This window comes from Tiliqua scincoides, chromosome 16, assembly GCF_035046505.1.
Source record: "Tiliqua scincoides isolate rTilSci1 chromosome 16, rTilSci1.hap2, whole genome shotgun sequence".
Taxonomy (NCBI): Eukaryota; Metazoa; Chordata; class Lepidosauria; order Squamata; family Scincidae; genus Tiliqua; species Tiliqua scincoides.
The window spans coordinates 6,760,858-6,782,969 of NC_089836.1; the positions used below are offsets into that span (position 1 = coordinate 6,760,858).

Sequence of the window (22,112 nt, forward strand, 5' to 3'; positions counted from 1 at the left end):
ATATCTAAGGGTGCTTGATTAAGTCTGGTAATGAGTATTTGCAAATGAGAGACACCCAAGCAGCTGTCTCTCTGGAGATCAAACTGTATTCCTGAAAAAAAAAAGAGTCTCCCTCCCCCCCAACATTATTTCTTTTAAACGAGAACTTCAAATATTGTTTTCCTCTTTCTTACAATTTATTAGACGGTGACAGGAATTCTTAATAATTAATCTGGGGGAGTTGGCGGTGCCCCGATATTGGAGTGCTCTAACCGTTCCCCAAGTTGAGATTTTATCTTCCCATGTCATTTCTTGACCTGAATTTACCAAGAAATGACCCTAATTTTAACAAAACCAGATTAAAAAGGCATCTCCCCCCCCCCCCGGGAATAGTAACCCATTTTGGCTGAGCTAGTGGGGTCCATTCATTGGTGGGGGAATGAAATGACGGGTGGCCTTGTGGTTCATTTATTTTCATTCATTTTTTTATTCATTTTTTAGTACTGTGTAATAATGAGAATAGTTTATTGTGAGATGAATTGCCAGAGCTCCAAAAGGGTACAGTAATTAATAAAGTCATCATTGGAAATTCATTAGTTGTTCATTAGGAGTGCATTTGAATCCCAGACCCCTTAGGACATGGATTGGAAGGGGGGGTGAGCTCCTTTCCTGTCCCCCCCCTTCTCCCACACTCTGGTTTAGAAAAGGAAGAAGGGAGTGCAACAGGAAGTGTGGAGGGAAAAAGAAAGACAGCAGGATGACTTATCCCTCCACTCTACTCTCCTTCCACAGTTCCACCCCTTTTCCTTTCTGAATCAGGAAGCAGGGGAGAAGTGGCGCTGACCACAGCACCATTGGGTAAGGAAGGGATGGACACTGACATGCCACTTCAAGAATTGTATGGTCCCAAGCCATCTCTGAGCATCCACTTATAGGGACCTCATGAAGCAGGTCTCATTCCCCGATTCAAACCTCCCCCTCCTGCCACCAAAGCCAACATTAGCCATTGAGGACAATTTTTGCCCATATATGTTCCCCATTTCAGCTAGCAATGGCATTGCGAGGGAAGTGCAGGGGGTGCAGACCACACTGGGTGACACACTAAGGGGGTGACACCACTACTAACTGGAATTAATGGGGGTGACACCAACCCTAGTGATTCCACTGCATCGAGGCTGCGCATAAGATATCGTAATTTATTCTGTCTGGTCTGGTGGAGGAGAAGGTCCGTCTTGGGGGTGATGCAATGAGCTCTTGACGCAAACTCTAATGATGCCTCTCCCCTACTTCCTGGTCCAACAAGAAGCTGATGGAACATACCAAGATCCAGGTCTACAGAGAATGCATCCTGAGTACACTTCTGTACTGCAGCGAGTCATGGACTCTTTGCTCACAACAGGAGAGGAAACTGAACGCTTTCCACATGCACTGCCTCTGACGCATTCTCAGCATCACCTGGCAGGACAAAGTTCCAAACAACGCAGTCCTGGAACGAGCTGGAATCCCTAGCATGTATGCACTGCTGAAACAGAGACACCTGCGTTGGCTCGGTCATGTTGTGAGAATGGATGATGGCCGGATCCCAAAGGATCTCCTCTATGGAGAACTCGTGCAAGGAAAGCGCCCTACAGGTAGACCACAGCTGCGATACAAGGACATCTGCAAGAGGGATCTGAAGGCCTTAGGGATGGATCTCAACAGGTGGGAAACCCTGGCCTCTGAGCAGCCCGCTTGGAGGCAGGCTGTGCAGCATGGCCTTTCCCAGTTTGAAGAGACACTTGGCCAACAGTCTGAGGCTAAGAGGCAAAGAAGGAAGGCCCATAGCCAGGGAGACAGGCCAGGGACAGACTGCACTTGCTCCCGGTGTGGAAGGGATTGTCACTCCCGAATCGGCCTTTTCAGCCAAACTAGACGCTGTTCCAGAACCACCATTCAGAGCGCGATACCAGAGTCTTCCGAGACTGAAGGTTGCCAACACACAACACACTTCCTCTGTTGCTCTATTTCCATTGTCCTTTTGAAATACAAGGAGAGACTGGGTGATTGCCTCCACAATCCACTCTCTCTGAAGCGACTTCCTCAGTTGGCCGCACGGAAGGTCCGACCCTGTATTCCCCCGAGTCTCTTTGGAGAAACTCAGCTTTGCCAATCCATATCTCTGCAGAGACAAATCTAAGCGTATCTAGGTTATATATTATAGATGCAGACATACATATCTAAACATACATAAGCACTTAAACACTTGCCGGCACATTGGTAAATCAGCTCTCTATGCAAATATAAATTCCTGATGAAATTGTGGAGCTGTCAGGAGTCAGAACAGGTGTCTGAAGGTATAAATACAGGGCTTAATAAATATTTTATCCGCGACAATTTCAGAAATGTCATCTCTGAAAACATGGAAATACTGCCTCGGGAGAACCAAAATATTTAATATCTTCAGGAATGTTTTAAAGAGAAATGTCCGAGCAGGAAGTTGCAGGGGTGGAAGCAGGGAGAACCGGGGGGGGGGGAGGTTTGTAGCATTCCTAGGAAGACTGATTTCATGGTAGCTCAATGGAGCTTCCATGTTTAGTGGCAGTCTAGCTGTGAACGCCAGTGGCTGGGATGGGCTGGGCAAACAAGCAAAGAAGTCTTCTCGCGCTGCTTGTGGATTTCTCAAAGGGTTTCCTGATCCGCCACGGCTGAGGACTAGCTCCTTTCTGAGCTAGTGACCAAGACAACAACAGTTTTTTTCCAGAGCTTAATTCTGCCCTGGTGTGAAAAAAGTCCCTTCCCTTTGCCTGTGCAAATGTTCCTGCTCAACCATTGCAGGAGCCCTAGTATTCTGAGACAGAGAGAAAGAGCAGAACCTTAATCCCTGTCCACTCGCGTGTGTCTGTAGAGCCGTGCTTTAGTTATAAATAGTTCTCCTGCTCCAACGTGTGGTTGCCCTTAATATTTTATTTCTGGTTTGATATCGTGTCTGTTTTTAGTCTTGAATTGTAAACCGCCTTGAGCACTTGCTCCAGCATAGGAAAGGCGGGGTATACGTTCTTTAAAGAAATACCCGTATTTTTCGCTCCATAAGATGCACTCCCCCCCCAAAAAAAAGTGGTGGGAAAAGTGTGTGCGTCTTATGGAGCGAATACTGCAAAAAAGAGTGCACGTTGGGGACCTTAATGCAGGGGGGAATCTTCATGCCAGTTTATGATCCCATTCACCTTAATAAAGGGAGGGATCTTCATGCCAGTTTATGATCCCATTCACCCTAATAAAGGGAGGGATCTTCATGCCAGTTTATGATCCCATTCACCCTAATAAAGGGAGGGATCTTCATGCCGGTTTATGATCCCATTCACCCTAATAAAGGGAGGGATCTTCATGCCGGTTTATGATCCCATTCACCCTAATAAAGGGAGGGATCTTCATGCCGGTTTATGATCCCATTCACCCTAATAAAGGGAGGGATCTTCATGCCGGTTTATGATCCCATTCACCCTAATAAAGGGAGGGATCTTCATGCCAGTTTATGATCCCATTCACCCTAAGAAGGGGGGGATGGTTCAAATGTTATTCTGTTATAGTTTATTAAATATTTTATTACACTATTTGGTTCAGAATATTTTTTTTGCTGTTTTCCTCCTCTAAAAAATAGATGCGTCTTATGGTCAGGTGCGTCTTATGGAGCGAAAAATACGGCACATTAACTTGCAGTATTTTATAAACCTGTTTCCTGTTGTCCTTATCCACCTCATCAACCTTTTAACGAAACCTTCCAGAATATTCCAGCCCCCTTTACTGAACACTGCACAGACTCATCCAATTCTATGCATTACTGAGAAGTAAGTCCCCTGATAGTCAATGGGGCTTACTCCCAGGTAAGTATGGATAGGAGGGCAGCCTTGGGGGAGCGACACACCCACCAAGTCCTGCTCTGGATTCCTTTTCTGCCATCGATCGTTCTTTCGCCTGAAATGATGAAATCATTAATTAGGTTTTATTTTCCCTTCTCTGCCTTTGTGGGGAGGGAAAAATGAATTAAAAATGCATGCACTGCATGGGAGTGGGTTATGTATATTTTATTGATGTATAATTGGAACTGCTGTTGTTGAGTTTTCTGGGAAGTTGTGAAGACAGCCTTTTCAGGCCATGAAGATGTTTGACGCCCTCACTCACGGTTCTTTTTCTCCCAGCATCTCAGCGCCTTTCCGATACACTGTAGTGGCTATACATGCGTCCTGAGACCCCCCAAGGGACTTGGGGTCCCTATGAGTCCTTGGTATCTGGTGCTCTGAGGTAGACTGCACTTGTACCTAGTTGAGGCGCTCACAGCTATTTTCCTCCAACACATGGGTGCCTTTCCAATGTACAATGGTTGTGCGTCCCCTCTAGAATGTGCCCCAGAATCCTTCAGGAGTTTCCTGAAGAAAGGTGGACCTGCTGGACGAAGACAGGGGCATGGGTGCCTCCCGGTGGCCTTCAGGGTGACCGATGGCCACCCTTGTTCCCACACACCAGCCCAGTGCCTTGCATTCGACTGCACGGATCCTTTTCAACTGTTCTTTCTCTTCTTTTCCCCTGTAGGTGACACATGTACAGCTGTGCTCACGAGACTGGCAGAGATCCAAGGGACACTTTCATCTCTTCGTCACATGAGGTACTTGTGGAAACTTCGGATGGCGAGGGGATACCATACCTTAGTGCCGACCACATCAAGATGTTTTAGAAAGGGTTGTTCAGGCAACTTCATGTTGTCATGGAAGGGGGAAGGCTGTGCTCCCACTGTAATGAGCTCAGACCTGCTGGTCATATGAGTGGAAGGTTGAGGTCTAAGGGGGGGGGGTCCCTATGTGACCCTTGTTGTTTTTGCACGCATAAACAGAACCAGAACCAGGTCCCCAGAACCAGGGGACATCCGCTAAAATTGAGTGTTGGGAGAGTTAGAACAGACAAAAGAAAATATTTCTTTACTCAGTGTGTGGTTGGTCTGTGGAACTCCTTGCCACAGGATGTGGTGACGGCATCTGGCCTGGACGCCTTTAAAAGGGGATTGTACGAGTTTCTGGAGGAAAAATCCATTACGGGGTACAAGCCATGATGTGTATGCGCAACCTCCTGATTTTAGAAATGGGTTATGTCAGAATGCCAGATGCAAGGGAGGGCACCAGGATGTAGGTCTCCTATTATCTGGTGTGCTCCCTGGGGCATTTGGTGGGCCGCTGTGAGATACAGGAAGCTGGACTAGATGGGCCTATGGCCTGATCCAGTGGGGCTGCTCTTATGTTCTTAAACTACAATTCCCAGGAAGGCTTGCAGGTCTCTTGTTATCTGATGTGCTCCCTGGGGCATTTGGTGGGCCGCTGTGAGATACAGGAAGCTGGACTAGACGGGCCTATGGCCTGATCCAGTGGGGCTGTTCTTATGTTCTTATGCATAGATCGGTGTTTCCTTCACCTGGTCTGTGTGTAAGAGGGTCACCAACCCTCAGCAACTGCCCCATTGAGTCTGAAAGTCCCCAGTTCAGATCTCGCGTTGGCCCTAAATTCACACGGTGGTTTTAAGGAAGCCACAGTCTTTCTGCCTCGGTCTTCCCTATCTGCAATATGGGGATAATAACCTTGCAGGGTTGCTGTGAGGATTATAACAAGATCAGACATGCGGTGTTCTTTGAACTCTCCAAAGTACGGCATAGATGCCAAGTATTGCAAAGGTGGTTGGCGCTCCTTGATTCTTTTACTTGTGTAGAAGAGGGAATTCTCAAGCCCAAGCTGTCCGGGCCAATCGATTAACAAAACAAAACTGGTAGTATTATATGCAGAAAAGTTTCAGGTTGAATCGGTACACTGGTTCTTGTGCTTGCAATATGACAGGCAGAATTTCAACAGCTGTTACTTTTTTCTGCACAGAGGGCAATAAATTCAAACAGGGGAGACCCCCTTTCTTTTATATCTGACAGTCAGCATTACACAAACTTATCAGCCTCGCCTGTCCAATCTGGGAAGCCTGTGTCCAAGTTGCATGAGGGAAGCTACCTTCCAAAGGCACGTGGGTGCTTTCTGTTCTAGCTGAAAAGAGTTTGCAGCTCCTTTGCCCCCAGATTCTCCTTAAAATTCTGGCGGGCCAAATCTTGCCTTGGGATAAGGCAACCTCTGAAGCTCAGATGAATTTGACCCATTGCTATTCCAAACACTGTACTGCAGTGGTTCTCAAACTTTTTGCACTGGGACCCACTTTTTAGAATATGTCAGGACCCCCTGGAAGTGATGTCGTGACCGAAAGTGACATCATCAAGCAGGAAAATTCTTAATGAACCTAGGCTGCAATCCTATCCAGGAATGTCCCATTGATGATCATGGTTGAAAGCATATACGTAGTATCCTGTAAAAGTACAGACCTGTAACATTGCCCCAGACGCACTCACAGACCGTGGTAGCATCAAGTCTAATAGATTAAAAATAAAATATTGGAATGAATAGGGACCCACCTGGAAATTGGCTCCTGACCCACCCAGTGGGTCCTGACCCACAGTTTGAGAAGCACTGCTGTACTGTATTGTACACAGGAATCTGTTGGACCACAAGGGGGCAGCAGGTCTGTTTCACAGATTGTTAAAATATGGAAAAATGAACACACACTCACACACCTACACACAAAGGCTGACTTTTGGCCAGTTGAACTGTAAACAGGGTGGCACCCAGAGGCATGCTGGGATACAGCTCTCCCTTTTAGGTGTCAATTGACTGAGTTACCTTCTCAGTGTCTTAAAGCTACACAACCTGCTTTGGAAAAAAGGAGATTGTGATGGTGTCTCTTGCCTGTCTTTTTTTTCTGGACTCTCATTTTGCACTGGGGGCTCTTGGCCGGTTCCCCCCCCCTCCCAGCTTGGTTCCTGATTCATCACCTGATGAAGGCAACATCCCGTGGTGGTTTGAATTTGGGAACCATGTGCATCTTTCCATGCACTGCTGTATATGCCAAGTTTTTTTCCCCAATCATGGTGTCTTGCACCTTCAAACAAGAGCCCTTGAGGCTTGTTGAGTGTGGATGTGTTCATTTGCAGCAGTGGCTGCAACCATCAAAGACTAGTCTGTTCAACTGGGCCACCCCTGATTTGATAGTGCTGATGAATCATGGAAGGGGCATGATAGGTCATCTAGTCCAACTCCCTGAAGATGGGGAGATGAAGTGTATGCCTCTCCTCTCAACTTAGGGCTCTGCGGGAGAACCACTGCACCTCTCTCACTGCTGGTCATCAAAAGGAATGGAGAAAGTCAGGTCTTTAGTCTGTCCTTCTCAGCGGTGTCGACAGACACTGCCTGGGAGAATCTCACCACGTAGTGTAATTTTGGCAGGGACCAACCTGAGTGTTCAGGATAGACTGTGGTTGTTCGCTGGCTATGATGTGGCCTCTGAAAGGGAGGGTTGTGGGTAAAAAGGATGCCCTGCAACTACTGGGGAGAAATGACATTTGCACCCCCAGAAAACTGCCAAAATAGCTCTCTTTTTTTCCTTGTGGGTGTGACAGTGAAAATGGTGGAGGGGTGTGTATGAGAGATTTTGATTCATTTCTCTGTGTGTGTGTGCCTTCAGTTTTAATCTTGGAGGGGAAAAAACTATGCCCTAGATATCGAACACACTGAGAGGTTGTGAAGGCAGCGAGTAAATTTGAGATTAGCCCTGTGAAGTAAACTACAGCTTGAAGGATGCCAGAATATTAATGCGAAAGCACCTGTGATTTTCAAAAAAGAAAAGGAAAAAAAATAGCACATATTATTCCGGTCTAATTGCGACGGGATTAATCTTCGCCCCTAATATAATGCACTAATAATTGATATTATTACCTCTGATAATATTATTCCCCTGAAAGGTTTCCACTTAGCGTTGTTCATTTTAACTATTCCAAGGATAGCTTAAAGTATGATGTAGCAGTTTCTCAGGAAAACATATATATATTTTGGCAAAGAGAGGAATTTATTTTTAAAATTGCAGTTAAAAGCAGTGGATATTAACATGTCTAGGGGGTCTATTATGCAATAAATCTGTTGTACCTACCTCTTAAACACAGAATTTTGGCTGTTCAAGGGGAATCATTTCTTCTTCTGTGTAACTTATTACTTCCACGTTGCTTTTTAGATGATAAAGCTGTGAAGCTCATAAAGCAGAGAAACACTTTCTTTAAAAAAAATCTTTGCAAGTTCATAAACTCATCGTTTTGGTTTTTTTTTTTACTGATGGGATGAAGGATAAATGCCATTTTTATGCTCTCTCTCTCTCTCTCTCTCTCTCTCTCTCTCACCCACCCAAGGAACCATAGACTCATTAAGAACTTGGAGAGTTGGCCCAAGGAAATGATGCTGTTGGCATGCCAGGAATGTTGTGCGTGACAAATAATTTTACTATTTTAAATATTGTGTTCACAACACTTATGAAACGTTCACTCATGTCACCTCGATAGGAAAAGCGTCAACCCCCTTGGGAGGTCTAATTGGGATGAGGAGAAACCTGCAGGAGAAATGTCGATTGGTGCTTAAGGTTGCTGACTAGTGATTTTGAAAACGTCACCAAAGAACTGGGTGCAGGTTTTGAGTCGCCCGGGGGTGGAGCTTGGTGGACTTTTGCTGAGTCAGGGGGTGGAGCCAGTTGGGTTTTGCTGAGTCAGGAAGCTGCTTCTCGTGGTTTGTTTTTCAAGGTCAGGAGGTAGAATTTTTGTGAGGTTATGGGATGGGTCAGAAAGTGGGGCCCAGATGGGTTTCTGATAGGTCAGAGGGCTGAGCCTACTACATCAGGATTTGGAGAAATTGTATAGAGAAAAATTAAAACCCCTGGTTCAGAACACCTGGCTTATTCCACAAAATGCAACTGTTACCCTGCACATGCCCGATCTCGGAAGCTAAGCAGGGTCAGGCCTGGTTAGTACTTGGATGGGAGACTGCTTGGGAATACCAGGTGCTGTAGGCTTATATCATAGTGTTTCGAGACTGAAGGTTGCCAACCATGAGGTCAAGGCAAAGATATTCAGTTATTGTCAATTGCTTGCTTCCAGTAAAAGGGGTTGCATCTTTTGGGGAATGCCTGGAGACATGTGGAGTCCTCCTTGCCCAATTTGGCTGAGCTCATTGACATTCTTAGCCCCCCACTCAAAATTTGCTTCTGATTTGGCATTAGGAGATGAAATGGGGCTGGAGCCAAATAGAGCTGCCCTGTCCTTTCTCTGAAGAAATTCAGCCAATCTCAGTTCTGTACAGCACCTAGCACCCTCCCACTGGTGGCAGACAAAGATTTGAACAGTGCAACCTGCTACATTGGAGTCACAGCCTTGGTCACCTTGCTGCAGGTAGGTCAGAAGGCCTAAATGTTTGTGTGCCCCTTAAAAATATCCTAAGCACATTATCCATACATTAAGAAAGGGCAGACGCCCTGCAATCTGTCATCAGGGCTTTTTACTAGCCCGAATCTGGGTGGCCACGTTGTCCGTGCATTACAACGCCATGAGCGTAAAGGACAGGGAACCTCAAATTATAGCCTGTAAAAAATATTTATATCTCAAAAATGCAGCCCACGCATATTGCAAAGGGAAAGAAGGCCATTTGGGCTGTGGACCAGTTACAGAAATTGCAGCCATGAATTCATTTATCTTTTGAATCAGCTCATCAAGTAAATAATTCAAGCGCTTAAAACCCACAGGTTCATGAACAAAAGCCTTCCCAGAATGTCCCTTTTTGAGATCACCAAGGATGTGGTGATTTATGGCATAATAGAGGCCCAAAGCGGCCCCCTGCCCCAAGGAGCATACAATCTAAAAAGTTAACCTGGAGGAAGAGGTAGCAGGGTTGCCACCAGTCCCGATCTGCTCTTTCTGCAAGGTGAGGGGGAAAATTCAAGCTTGAGCTGGCTCAAATATGGGTTCAAGCTCGCAACCTTAATAGTCGCTCCACTGAAATGATCCCCTTCGCACTCTCGACTCACAAGCAGCTACCAAAATACCTCAATAAAAGAACAAAAATAGCACAATAGGGCAGGCAAACAGGGCACCAACTCTGCCTTCCCAGGGGCTTTGAGGAACATTTAAACGCCATTCCTTTGCCTGTACGGCGATTCCCTTCCAGCCCAGGTCATCGCATGTTTTGTTTCTCTTTTAAACAGAGTGAAAAGTGGAAGTGTTCCTCTCCGTGTGGGTGGAAGCACCATGAATTTACATAGTGGCATTACAATATACTCTCTATAACTTTCTCTTCCTTGATTAATCATTCATTGCACTTTGGCCGTTGTTGCTTTAACCACTTCGGTGCCTTGAGATGGTGCTTGCAGAAACCCAGAGGGCAGAAACATAAATTGTGACTGAGAAAAAATTTCTGGCCTGGCCAGCCGGCTGTATTATAAAACCATCCGCATACACAGAGCTTTTCCTTGAATGAGGTCCCTGCTCCAGTGGGCTTACAGTCTACAAGGGAGGAAACAGAGGAAGGGGAGTCAGATGGTCAATCTGTTTATTTTAGTAATTATAATCTTGCCTTTCCTTGTCAAGTGCACACACCCCCGATGAAGAACAAAAGCTCAAATCTTTTGTTGGCCATTCAGGATTATACCATAGTCTTTCGAGACTGAAGGTTGCCAACCACCAGGATTCTCCCAGCCTCAGTAACACGCCAGTTGCAACTTAAATGAACCTTGAAATGCCAAGGTGGCAGTTTTAGAGATTGCTGAGGGTATTAATATTCTCAGATGAGTGGCACTTGTGAGAATTACGCATGCATGCTCTTGGCTGGCCAGGGTGATAGTGTCCAATGGTTGGCAACCTTCAAGCTGCCCCCATAATTAGCAGGGTGATCATATCCTGCTCCCCCATTCTTGGTGTGCCTTTCCCTTTCTCTTCATTGCATGGTGAGTTTGGTTTGTGTTTCTGGGTGGCTATTGACCAATTCCATGCTTAAGATAATTAAGAAGGGGATTGAGAATAAAATGGCCAATATTATTGTACTGTTGTATCAATCGATGGTTGGGCCGCACTTGGGAGTATTGCATCCATTTCTGGTCGCCACATCTCAGAAAGGATATCGTGGAACTGGAAAAGGTGCAGAAGAGAGTGAGCTAAATGATGACTGGGCTGGGGCACCTCCCTTACAAGGAAAGGCTACAGCATTTGGGGCTCTTCAGTCTAGAAAAAAGGCACCTGAGGAAGAACAAAATTATGCAGGGGATGGATAAAGTGGATAGGGGAATATTCTTTTCCCTCTCACACCACACCAGAGCCAGGGGACAGCTGCTAAAATTGAGTGTCAGGAGAGCTGTAACAGACAAGAGGAAATATTCCCCCCCAGGGTGCAATTAGTCTGTGGAACTCCTTGCCACAGGATGCAGTGATGGTGTCTGGCCTGCATGCCTTTCAAAGGGAATTGAACAGATTTCTAGAAGAAAAGTCCATCACAGGTTAGAAGCCATGGTTTTAGAAGTAGGCTATCTCTAAATGCCAGATGCAAAGGAGGGTACTAGGATGCAGGTCTCTTGTTGCCTTGTGTGCCCCCTGAGGCATCTGTTGGGCCACTGTGAGATACTGGAAGCTGGATGGGATGGTCCTCCGTTGGCCTGATCCAGTAAGGCTCTTCTTATGTTCTTATGGTAAAAAGTGGCTGCCACAAAGGAGTAGTCATGCAGTATAGTCTCTGCCACTGGCGGTCACAGGAGATGGCACAAAAATGCCCCATGTCTGCTTTTTTGCCCAGTCCATTTGGGGCTTTAATTTAAAAATGAACCTAAAAATGGAGCCCCGATGATTGGCCCCAGAACAAACAAGAAAATGGAGTCGACCAAGACGGTATGCACCCCTATTTAGGAGGAATTTGGGGGGGCTTCCTTTTCTGCTGGCTCTGAGCAAATGCCCATCTTGTCCAGCTTCCGGCTAGCCACGGGGGTGAATGAGAGGCCTCTGGGACATGTAGTTTCCCTCCAAAGGATGAGCCTCCTGCCCTGTAATTAGATCTGGAAGGTCCTTAATATAGAAGCGCCGCATCTTTTCTTTTTGTTTGTTTCATCTCTCAAAGATGACATCAGCTCAGTGTGAATAAATTGCTTCCCTTTTCTTTTTTTCAAAGCTGAAACAGGACTATGCTGAGCTTATATTACCCAGCACAGTGTGTATATGTCACTCTGTTTTGGGTAGTTTACTACGCCAACAAGACACCTGCAGCCTTTCCCTGTCGCACAGGTCATGTGTGCCTCCTCTGTCGTCTCCCTTATGCTGTTTTCTAGATCAGTGGTTCTCAAACCTTTTAGCACCAGGAACCACTTTTTAGAATTGCAGTCTGTCGGGACTACCAGAAGTGATGTCATTACCCTGGAAGTGAGGTCATGGCTGGACATGACATCATCAAGCAAGAACATTTAACATCCTTATTACAAAAAGTTAAATTAAGTAAAAATGATTGGCAACCTTCAGTCTCGAAAGACTAGGGTATAAGCCTACTGCACCCAGTATTCCCCAGCGGTCTCCCATCCAAGTACTAACCAGGCCTGACCCTGCTTAGCTTCTGAGATCAGATGAGATCAGGCATGTGCAGGGTAACAGTAAATAAGTAAACAAAAAGTTTACAATAAGTATAAGTTTAAAATGTATTTAAAATAAAGAACCCTCCAAACCCTTCCAAGCAATTGCTAATCTGTTTAAAAAGACAATTCCCCAAACATCCCAAAGGCTGCAATCCCATCCCGACTTAGGCGGTAAACCCCGCTGACAATCATGGTTAAAAGCACAGACATAATAGCCTGTTAAAAGTACAGATCTGTCACGTTTCCCAAAATGCAGTCATATATCATAGCATCAGGTCTAATATTAAAAGTCTAATATATTAATATTAAAAGTCTAAAAGTCTAATAGCATCAAATCTAATATTAAAAATAAAATTCACACTGAAATGAATGGGCACCCCCCCAAAAAAAAATTCTCCCCCCCCCCCCCGATCCACCTAGTGGGTCCTGATCCACTGTTGGAGAAACACTGTTCTAGATTGTAAGCCTCTCAGGGCAAGGACCTGCCAAGCCTATGGATGGAGCTGTATAACGAAAGATTAATGTATAAATTCTTGGACATTTATCTCTCGCCTTCCCTGGTACCTACATAAGAAATAATGTCCCATTCTCAGAGGTTTATGAGTCCCATTATCTGTCTGGTCTTGGCATGACCCGGTAGTCTGATGGGGAATGAGACCTTACTTTTGGGCTAGAAAAACGACAGGTTGTACGTGTCGCAGAAGAGACAATGAAATCTTCTGCTTGAGCATTATGGAATGAGCAGCTCTTATAAAGGCTGCATGGGAAGGGACGGAGGCTTCATTTCCATGTGTGGCGAGGACTAGAGTCTTAAGCCAAACACGTACTAGAGGAGAAGCTTAGTCTTCTTTGTAGTGGCTGCAACTAAGCAGGTTGGGAGTTCGGTTAAGTGCTTGGATGGGAGGACACCCCCCCCCTTGTACATCCACCACTTTAAGTAGAGGGAAGTTGGAGTAGAAATGTAATTACTGGCTTAGGATGGTGGACAAAGGCAGCCTAGGAGGGAACGGAAGGGGCAGAATGTAACAGGGGCACAGGAGCCTAATAGAGAGGCTCTTCTTTTAAAGGCTGCACACTCCTACAGCAACTGTTACCCTGCACATGCCTGATCTCGTCTGATCTCTGAAGCTAAGCAGGGTCAGGCCTGGTTAGTACTTGGATGGGAAACCGCTTGGGAATACCGGATGCTGTAGGCTTATACCATAGTCTTTCGAGACTGAAGGTTGCCAACCACTCCTCCTTCAGTTCAATATCTCTGGAAGAGGATGGGAATAGAGTAGAAAAGGAAGTGTGGAGGAAAGGGGTGAATTAGAGCGGCTGACACTCTAGCCCCCCACTCTTCCTATCCTGTTTCATTTCCATCTTTCTTTTCTCGTCTAGGAGGACCAGCAGCAAGATGGGTACAGTGAAGCAAGTGGCAGCCTCCCCCCTGTGCCAGTCAGGTGCCACGGTGCATCTCTCGGCAGCACAGATCTAATATACCTGCTTAAACTGTGGCCAGCATTTGTTAAATGCAAGCCAACCATTTGTGTGAATAGGGATGGATATGATGATCCCACCCCCATTGCCAGTGCAAGGACCTCTCTTGGTCCTAATTTTGGCAGAGGCCTGCAGGTTTTTGCTTGCCAGGGTCAGCAATGGGGAGCCAGTGTGTGGCAAGGGATTTTATCAGGGGGTACAAAGTTTATTTTGGGCCCCTTCCCGAAGGGGGCAAAGGGGGTGGGCAGATGTATGGGAAATGCACAAGATCCCTGGAGGAGATAGGATGTGGTGGCCACTTGCTTTGGCAGGCAAGTTAACACCAGGGCTTTAGACAGCAGTGAACGTGCTGCACGGTTCTCTAAAATCTAAAAGCCTCTCTGAAATCTTTGTATAGAAAATCATTGCAGGAAACGAGGCTCACGCCAGGATGGAAAGTGTCCCGTGGGCATCCAGACGTACTTTTGCAGCAGCCATAGCCCCCCGCACCTGTGACCCTGAGCTCCCAGACACTCCTTGGTGGCAAGTGGATCTGCTGCTGTAGCAGGCCTGTTTCCTCTCAGCGTTGACACTGTGTTAAGGAGGTCAGGGATGCCTTCCTCAGCCTGTCCACAGTAATGCCCCCACAATCCCGCACGGGCTGGGGTGAGATCGGAAAATGTCAGATCCCAGGAACTTCCTGGGCCGCCTTTCTGACCCTGGGCACAATCACCCCCTTGACTCCCCTCTCCTGGGCCCTGCAACTCTCTGGAAGGGTCTGCGCTGCTTTTTGGCCACTGAACCTGTGTGTGTGTGGGGGGGGCTCATTTGCTCCCCAGGAAAGTGAGCCTGGGAATGCAATGGTTTGCAGCAGCGTGGCATGACTTTGGAGTCAACGGGCTTGGGCTTCTTCCACAGCGCTGCATTTGCTCGGGATTAAGGCAGCCGGGGGTCCAGTGTGGGGGTGATGGAACCCTGCGTCCCATCCCTGGGTTGGGGCCAACCTCCCCCTTTGGGATCCCTGGCTGGGGGCCAGACTCCCCACGCCCCCCTGCCTGACTGGTTTGGAGAGGTGCTTGTTTCTGGCCTGAGGCTGCCATCCTGTCCATGCTTTCCTGGGAGTAAGTCTCGCTGAGCACAGTGCCAAGGGCCTCGCTCCCAGGGCAGCGTGGCCAGCATGGCAGCCCAGAGCCTACTGGGGGGCAAGCCCCCTTCTGGCTGCAGGACGCCTGGGCCCCCCAGCGGCGGGGCAGGGCAGGGCAGCTCGGCGGAGGCGGAGGTGGGGCTGCTGCTGCTGCTGCCGCCTGGCTGGCTGGCTGGCTGGCGATGGCTGCGGCGCTGCGGGCCGGGCGGCGCTGAGAGGGGCGCGGGGCGCCGATGCCGCGGGGGGCGGAGGAGCCCGAGCCGCCCAGCGAGCGGCGGCGGCGGCGGCGGGGCGGAGGCGCGGGGAGGCGGCCCCAGCGGCGGGGCTTTGTGCGCCGCGCACCCGCAGCAGCAGCTCCCGCGGCGGAGGGCAGGCCCGGGAGGAGCCGGAGCCGGAGCGGCCGGCCGCCTTCCCCATGAGCGAGCCGGGGGGCTCCGCAGCCCGCGGAGGGGCGGAGGCGGCGGCAGGAGCAGGACCCGCCGCCGCTCCGTCGCCGGAGGACGCGGCGCAGGTAACCGGAGCGCGGCGCCCGGAGCGCACCCGCCTCTCCAAACGCGCCCGGGCTGCGGGCGGGAGGGGCGCGCCCGGGCGCGGGGGGGCGGCTGCGGGGGGCTTCCCGGGACCCCCGCGGGCGCCTTTCTCCCCTCCCCGGGCCCGATCCCCCGCTGAGCCCCCGGGATCGGGGCCCCCAAGGCGCAGCCTCTCCAAAGGGGGCAGGCGAAGGCGCACCGCCAAGCCCTTTCCTTCCCCCTGCTCTCGAGGAGACCCTCCTCCGCCCCCTCTCCGCAGTTGGGGGTCCGGCGCCCTCCAGGCCCCCCCCAGTGCGCCCCCCTCGCCTGGGGTCTCCAGAGGCGCAGCCTGGGCAGAGAAGGGGAGGGCAAAGCGCCCCAGCCCCGCGCCCCCAAGCCCCCTCCTCGCCCTGCATCTCCCCTCTGCAGATGAGGGGCCAGGCGCCCCCTTTTCCCTCTCCAGGGCCCGGGTCTCTCCTCCCAGCGGCAGGTTTTTGCCTGCCCAGGACGCCCCCTGCAGGATCCCGCAAGCGGGGGGGGGAATTCAAATGGGGGGGAGGCAATCTGGTCCATTTCCTGATTTCCCCGGGAAAAAGTTTGCCCCTTTGGGGCTGCCACTGCCAGTGGTCCTTCTCTGGGGCTGGCAAAGCCCCCCGCCCCCCCCAAGTGGGGGCTCCAGCCTTCACATGCAAATAAAACTGAACTGGCAGGGAATCATTGGGGGGGGGGGAGATGGGAAAACTGTTTGGAAATAGGGGTGCAACTTGCAGGGAAGCAGGTCAATTTTAGGCAAGATGAAGGAGCTGGGAAGGGGGGCAATTGCTGCTGCTGGGAGCAACAGGAATAGGACTCCTGGCAAATTAGGTTTTGTTTTTTGGCAGGAAAAATACCCCCCCCCAATTTATTTTTTAATGCCAATGGGAAAAAGTTTGCCTTAAAGATTTTGGAGTGCCCCCCCCCAACAAAAATGTCTTGGCAAATTTCTGCAGACACACCCCAATTTTTTTTTTTTAAAGCTAATTTTAGGGGGCTTTGCATCCTGAACTGGAGAAGCCCCCAAACTGTAACCTCATCATGGCTTAAATGAAGATTTCTAGGAGATGCCTTTTGTTCTGAAATGCTCTAAATATGTATGTATGTATGTATACATTTTGTTCCCCTGAAGCTCCTGGCACAATTTAAAAATGCAATTCAAGTGCTGAATTTTCAGCCCTGTTTTTTTTGCAGCTGCAGGGAGAGAACCCCTTTTTTGTGGGGTTGAGAACCCCTGTTGTTCTTTCAGATTTAACTCCAGATACAGAATTGTTCAGTGGGGCACTTTTTGTGGGTCAAAATGCATCATTGTGTTAATCAGGCATGCAAAAAACTGTGGGGGGAAAACTGCAGATCCAGAGTTGCAGATTTCTGTTTTGAAAAGAGGGGAAATTTGCAAAACTGCTCCATGTTTTGCTTGTGGCACCAAAATGTTCTTCTCTTTGTGTTTTGTCTTTTCTGTAGCCAAATGGTGAAAAATCTCTGTTTGTTTGTTTCTTCCCCCCCTCTCCTAACTAATGCTTTTTTTAGTTTGCATTTTGCAACAATCTTTCTTAATTGTCTGCTGCCAGCTTAATTTGGGGCAGACTGCAGGAGTTGGTGGTTGCTACCTTTTTTTGAGTTTGGGGTTGCTTCTGTGTGTTTGTGTCTCTGCTTGGGGGGGGGGGTTGTTTTAAGTTTTGTTTTCTATTTTAAAAGGAGATTGAGTGAAAATTCTAAAATTTAAAGGATCCCTCCCCCAAAAAACAATTAAATCCCTCTGGAGAGAAAGAAAAATGCAAATTCCCATGTCTGAGAAAGGGGGATAAAGACACAGGTCAGCCCTGAATTTGCAAAAGGAAAAAAAAAGGGAAAAAAAATGTTCTCACTTTAAAATGGGAACAAAATATCAAGATGGCCGACTCCACAGCTGCAGCAGTGCTTTGGAAAAGGGCAGTTCTGTGCTGTTTCTGCAGCTCAAAAAAAAAAAAAAAAATTCCCTTCCCCCCAGCTGAGATCCTCCATCTAGGCAAATGTTTTAGAAAAAAGAAAAAAATTTAAAACTTTTCCAGTCTGAATTTTTTTTTTTTTAGAAAAAAATTCAGAATTTGGGGAAAAAAAATAAAATTTAAAAGTTGATGATTTGTTAATTTCGGCTTAATTGCCATTCTGAAAATGCAATTGAATATTTAACTGTGAACAGTCGGTGCTGTTTAGTTACCAGTGGGAGGGGGTGCGATTAAAGAGTCGAGATCCAGCCAATCCTGGCCTTTCCCCCCTCCCCACTCTGTGTGTTTGTGTGTGTGTGTGTGTGTGTGTGTGTGTGTGTGTAGCATTATGGAAGCTTCTGGAGCCACAGAAAACATGCAATTAAAAAAGAAAACCACATACTAAATGGAATTTTTTTTTTTTTTGCAAAAAAAAAAAAAAAAAACCTTCTTCCTGGTGACTTTCGTACAGAGGAGAAATAGACCCGAGTAGCTCTTGCTGGGAAATCTTTATTAAAAATAGTGGGAGAGAATTAGCTGGTCACAACGTCAATTTTTTTTTATTACGTTTTCTCCTGGACTGAACAAGCGCTTAGCTGTACATTTATTGGCCATTTCCTGCAGTGGTTTTTCCTTTTGATGTTTGGATGACCAGGCTGGAGCTCTGGGGCAATTTAGAGATTGTGTGGCAGTCAATTTCCAATTATTAATTTGTTAAAAATAAATAAATAGAAGAATTTTGTGCCATGAGCCCAGGCGACTTTAATGTGGGATTGTCCCTTGAAAGGCCGACTGAAATGCCTTTGAGGGAAGGAGAGAAACTTATGGTTGATCTTGGGATGCCAACATACGCTGAAAAATCTCATTTTGGATTGGGCAGGTACCAACACCTTCAGTTCTGCCATGCAGAAAAAGAGGCTGCCTTGACATTTCCTACTTAGGGGCACTTAGATATTTTCCAAAGATGCATGAAAGGCCATTTGGGCCATCCCTGGGGCATTTGGTGGGCCACTGTGAGATACAGGAAGCTGGACTAGATGGGCCTATGGCCTGATCCAGTGGCGCTGCTCTTATGTTCATTTCAGCCTGGGGAGTGAAGTTGGCATTGCTGTGAGGTCCGTATAGGACGGATCGGCAGGTGGAGGTTCCGGTGCAAAACCCGCCTCCTTGCGGGAGGGGCATCATCAAGGCCCTTCATTGGCTAATATGTAGGGAAGAGGTGTTGCAAATGGTGGCTTGGCTTTTTGGACGTGCTACATTCTGTTTTCAGCGTCGCCGTGGCCTTGGTCCACCCTGTCTCTCCGGTAAAACTAGTTGCTGACCAGGTCTGTGCGTACTGCAGTTGTGGTAATTAAAATGATGGTGATGTGCGTTTTGTTTTTGAAGATGGGGTGAAGTTGTAATTAATATTACACATCGAAGGCGTTTGTTCTTGCCGTAGACTTAAACTTGAGCCAGTGGTACGAGTCAGGGCCTGGCTGGAGAGGCGGGAAGTTCACTGTTTGAATTGCGCCCTCTCTCTCTCTCTCTCTCAACTTCTGCCTTTTTGTGCTCCCGAGCTTAGCCCTTCCCTCCTTCCTTGATTGTATCCTCACAGCAGCCTTGCGAGGTAGGCTGGCCTGAGAGATGGTATCCAGCCTGAGGTCATGCAGGGTTTTGGTTTCGAATCTGGTCCCAATTCAGTGCTCCAGTCGCTGCTCTAGGCATCACCATCACCATGGGGGCAGCAGGACTGAGTCTACCTTATAAGCGTGTTCATAAGAATGACTGAGATGTATGTGAAGTGACGTGTGCACGTGTGCATGGCAGGAATATTAATATCACAGCTGAAGATGATTGGCATTGATCTTGGAAGCTAAACAGGGTCAGGCCTGGTTAGTACTTGGACGGGAGACCGCCTGGGAATACCGGGTGCTGTAGGCTTATACCACAGTCTTTCGAGACTGAAGGTTGCCAACCAACTTGGGTGACAAATGCTATCTTTGGCACTTCTTGAAGATACCCAAGTGACCATTGTGCTTCCTTCTCACTTGTTGAACAAGCTCGATTGAACAGGCTGAGTTTTGTATCCAACTTTTTCCTTCCAAGACAGCCAGGTTATTTTAGTCTCAAAATGGAGAAACCACCCATTGGCTTTGAATCCATGGCAAATCTGTGCCAGTGGTCTTCCTTCAGTTTAAGTTCTGGAGACCCTGGGAAGTGGACACCAGGGTTTCCGCAGCAGGACGTTGAGAATGAGCTAGCCAGTTTCCTTGGCTGATCACCTGGCAAATACCACTGCCCTTCTTGTGCCATGCAAGGTTGTAGTACATTTAGGAGACCAGGTGCTGCACACACAAAAATGGGGAGTGACCTGTTGCGTTCTTGTCCTGACTCTGAGTTACTCGGAGCTTGTTGAAGAAATTCTGGAATAGGGAGGCCCTTGGTCTGACTGGGAAGCACAGTTTGACTCTGAACCCATTGCAGACAAGTTTGGGAAAGTTCCTAGTCCATGAACATTTCTTGGTCGCCCAATTTCCTGTATTTAAGGGGTTCCCATCTAGCTTGGCAATTGCCATCCCTGTCTTGGTTTTTCAAGTTTTTAATTGGAGAACAGAACTGGGAAAATTCGGGTTATCCGGATGGATGTTGGAGCATCTGTGCTGAAACCATTGCCAGGATTGCAGCTTGGCATTTTTTCTATGTCATTCGGAATTTCAAGATACAAAATCCCTCTGTGGCCATTCCGCTGGAACAACTTGAGTGGGAAAGTGACTTGCATGCCTGACTTGTGCAGTCTGAATCTAGAGCAGCATTCCTCCAATTGTGGGTCAGGACCCACTAGGTGGGTCACAAGCCAATTTCTGGTGGGTCCCCATTCATTTCAAGGTTTATTTTGTTTTAGTTCTGTTATACTTGATGCTACCTTGGCATGTGACTGTATTTGAGGAATGGGACAGAACTGTACTTTGAACAGGCTACTATGTATATGCTTTTAAAAACAATAAATGGGGCTTAGTCCTGGGTAAGTGTGGACAGGATTGCAACTTTTGGGATGTTTGGGGATTTTTTTTTTTAAACAGATCAGCAACTGTTTGGGAGGGTTAGGGGGCTCTTTATTTTTTTAAACTTATTGTAAACTTGTAATTTACTTAATCTGATTTGATTTTGTCATGTGGGGGGTGTTAATAATTTTCCTGGCTGATGATGTCACTTTCAGCCATGATATCACTTCCAGTGGGTCTCAACAGATTGGTTGGCAGCCTTCAGTCTCGAAAGACTGCGGTATAAGCCTACAGCGCCCGGTATTCCCAGGCGGTCTCCCATCCAAGTACTAACCAGGCCTGACCCTGCTTAGCTTCCCAGATCATGGTATAAGCCTACAGCACCCGGTATTCCCAGGCGGTCTCCCATCCAAGTACTAACTAGGCCTGACCCTGCTTAGCTTCCGAGATCAGACAAGAATTGTCATTCTAAAAAGTGGGTCTTATTGTGTCTTTCTTTCCCTTTATCTTATTATTATTTATTCCATTCATTTATTATTTATAATAATAAATAAATGGAAAATAAATAAAAAGTGGGCCCTGGTGTTAAGAAGTTTGAGAACCACTGATCTAGTCTAGAGGTTCTGCGTGAAATGCTCCCATTTCCCATTACCTGAGGCTGACAGACTAGTTGCTCTTGGTTGCCCAAGAAGACCATAGTGGAGATGGGATGTAAACTTGGTCTCTTTATCAGAGCTGTGCCCAAGCCACATTTGGTGGCCCAGAGCCATTGTGCTGAATTCCTAAACTGCTGTGCGTGTGTGTGTGTGTGTGTGGTGTCACACATGAAATGTTTTCAGTATGTAATTCCTACTGAACAAGAAGTGGGGGTGTGTCCATCGTAGGCGGACTTGTTTATATGTTCAGGCTTGGCTGTTTTGGAAATAATTCAAGAATCGGCCAAGCCCCAACTGACTGTACTTTCCAGGTAACATGTGAACGAACCCTTCGAGGTAGCCAGGATTAAAGGCACAATCAAGAGTGTGACTGCTTAATTACTCCCTAGTCTGTCAGTTGGTTATATGATTTTTCTTTCTTTCTTTCCTATGTTGCATACAGCTTGTCTCACTTGCTGGAGCGACCTGTTCCATAAGCAGAGTTGGACCATTGGTCTCCATAGGGCTTTGTTGTCCACACTGACTGGCCTTGGCTGTCACAGCATTTTTTGATGAGGTCTTTCCCAGCCCTATTAGGGGGTACTGACAACGCAGTCTACTGTGTGCAAGGGGTGTGCTGAATCATTTGGCCAGGTGGGCTGGCTGGTTGGTTTGATTTCTTCTCATTCCATGGGTAAATGGAAATCTTCTGCTGAGTAAATTTGCAAGCCCCCACCAGTGATGCGTGGAGATTTTTCAACAGAAAATCTTCCGTAATGGAAAATTTCATTGCTATCTTTTTTTTTTTCCATAGAGCATTTTTCCATTTCTAAACCTGCATTGTTTCATAAAATTTAATTAGCAGCATAATGAATGGA

General features: G+C 47.5%; 1 protein-coding gene and 2 pseudogenes across 14 annotated transcripts in view; 2 read left to right on the plus strand and 1 right to left on the minus strand.

Moving 5' to 3' along the window:
* Window positions 1-12,414: 12,414 nt before the first annotated feature.
* On the minus strand, window positions 12,415-12,536 carry LOC136635815 (5S ribosomal RNA; annotated as a pseudogene).
* Window positions 12,537-13,580: 1,044 nt separating this feature from the next.
* LOC136635790 (5S ribosomal RNA) lies at window positions 13,581-13,700 on the plus strand (annotated as a pseudogene).
* A 1,778-nt stretch (window positions 13,701-15,478) lies between these two features.
* Window positions 15,479-22,112, plus strand: part of ZNF618 (zinc finger protein 618) — a 55,384-nt gene continuing 48,750 nt past the window's right edge. For all 14 annotated transcript variants that reach the window (XM_066610832.1, XM_066610841.1, XM_066610838.1 and 11 more), the window contains exon 1: window positions 15,479-15,617. In XM_066610832.1, the coding sequence (XP_066466929.1) occupies window positions 15,522-15,617 (96 nt within the window). In that variant the 5' untranslated portion in view covers window positions 15,479-15,521. The remainder of the gene's footprint in view (window positions 15,618-22,112) is intronic.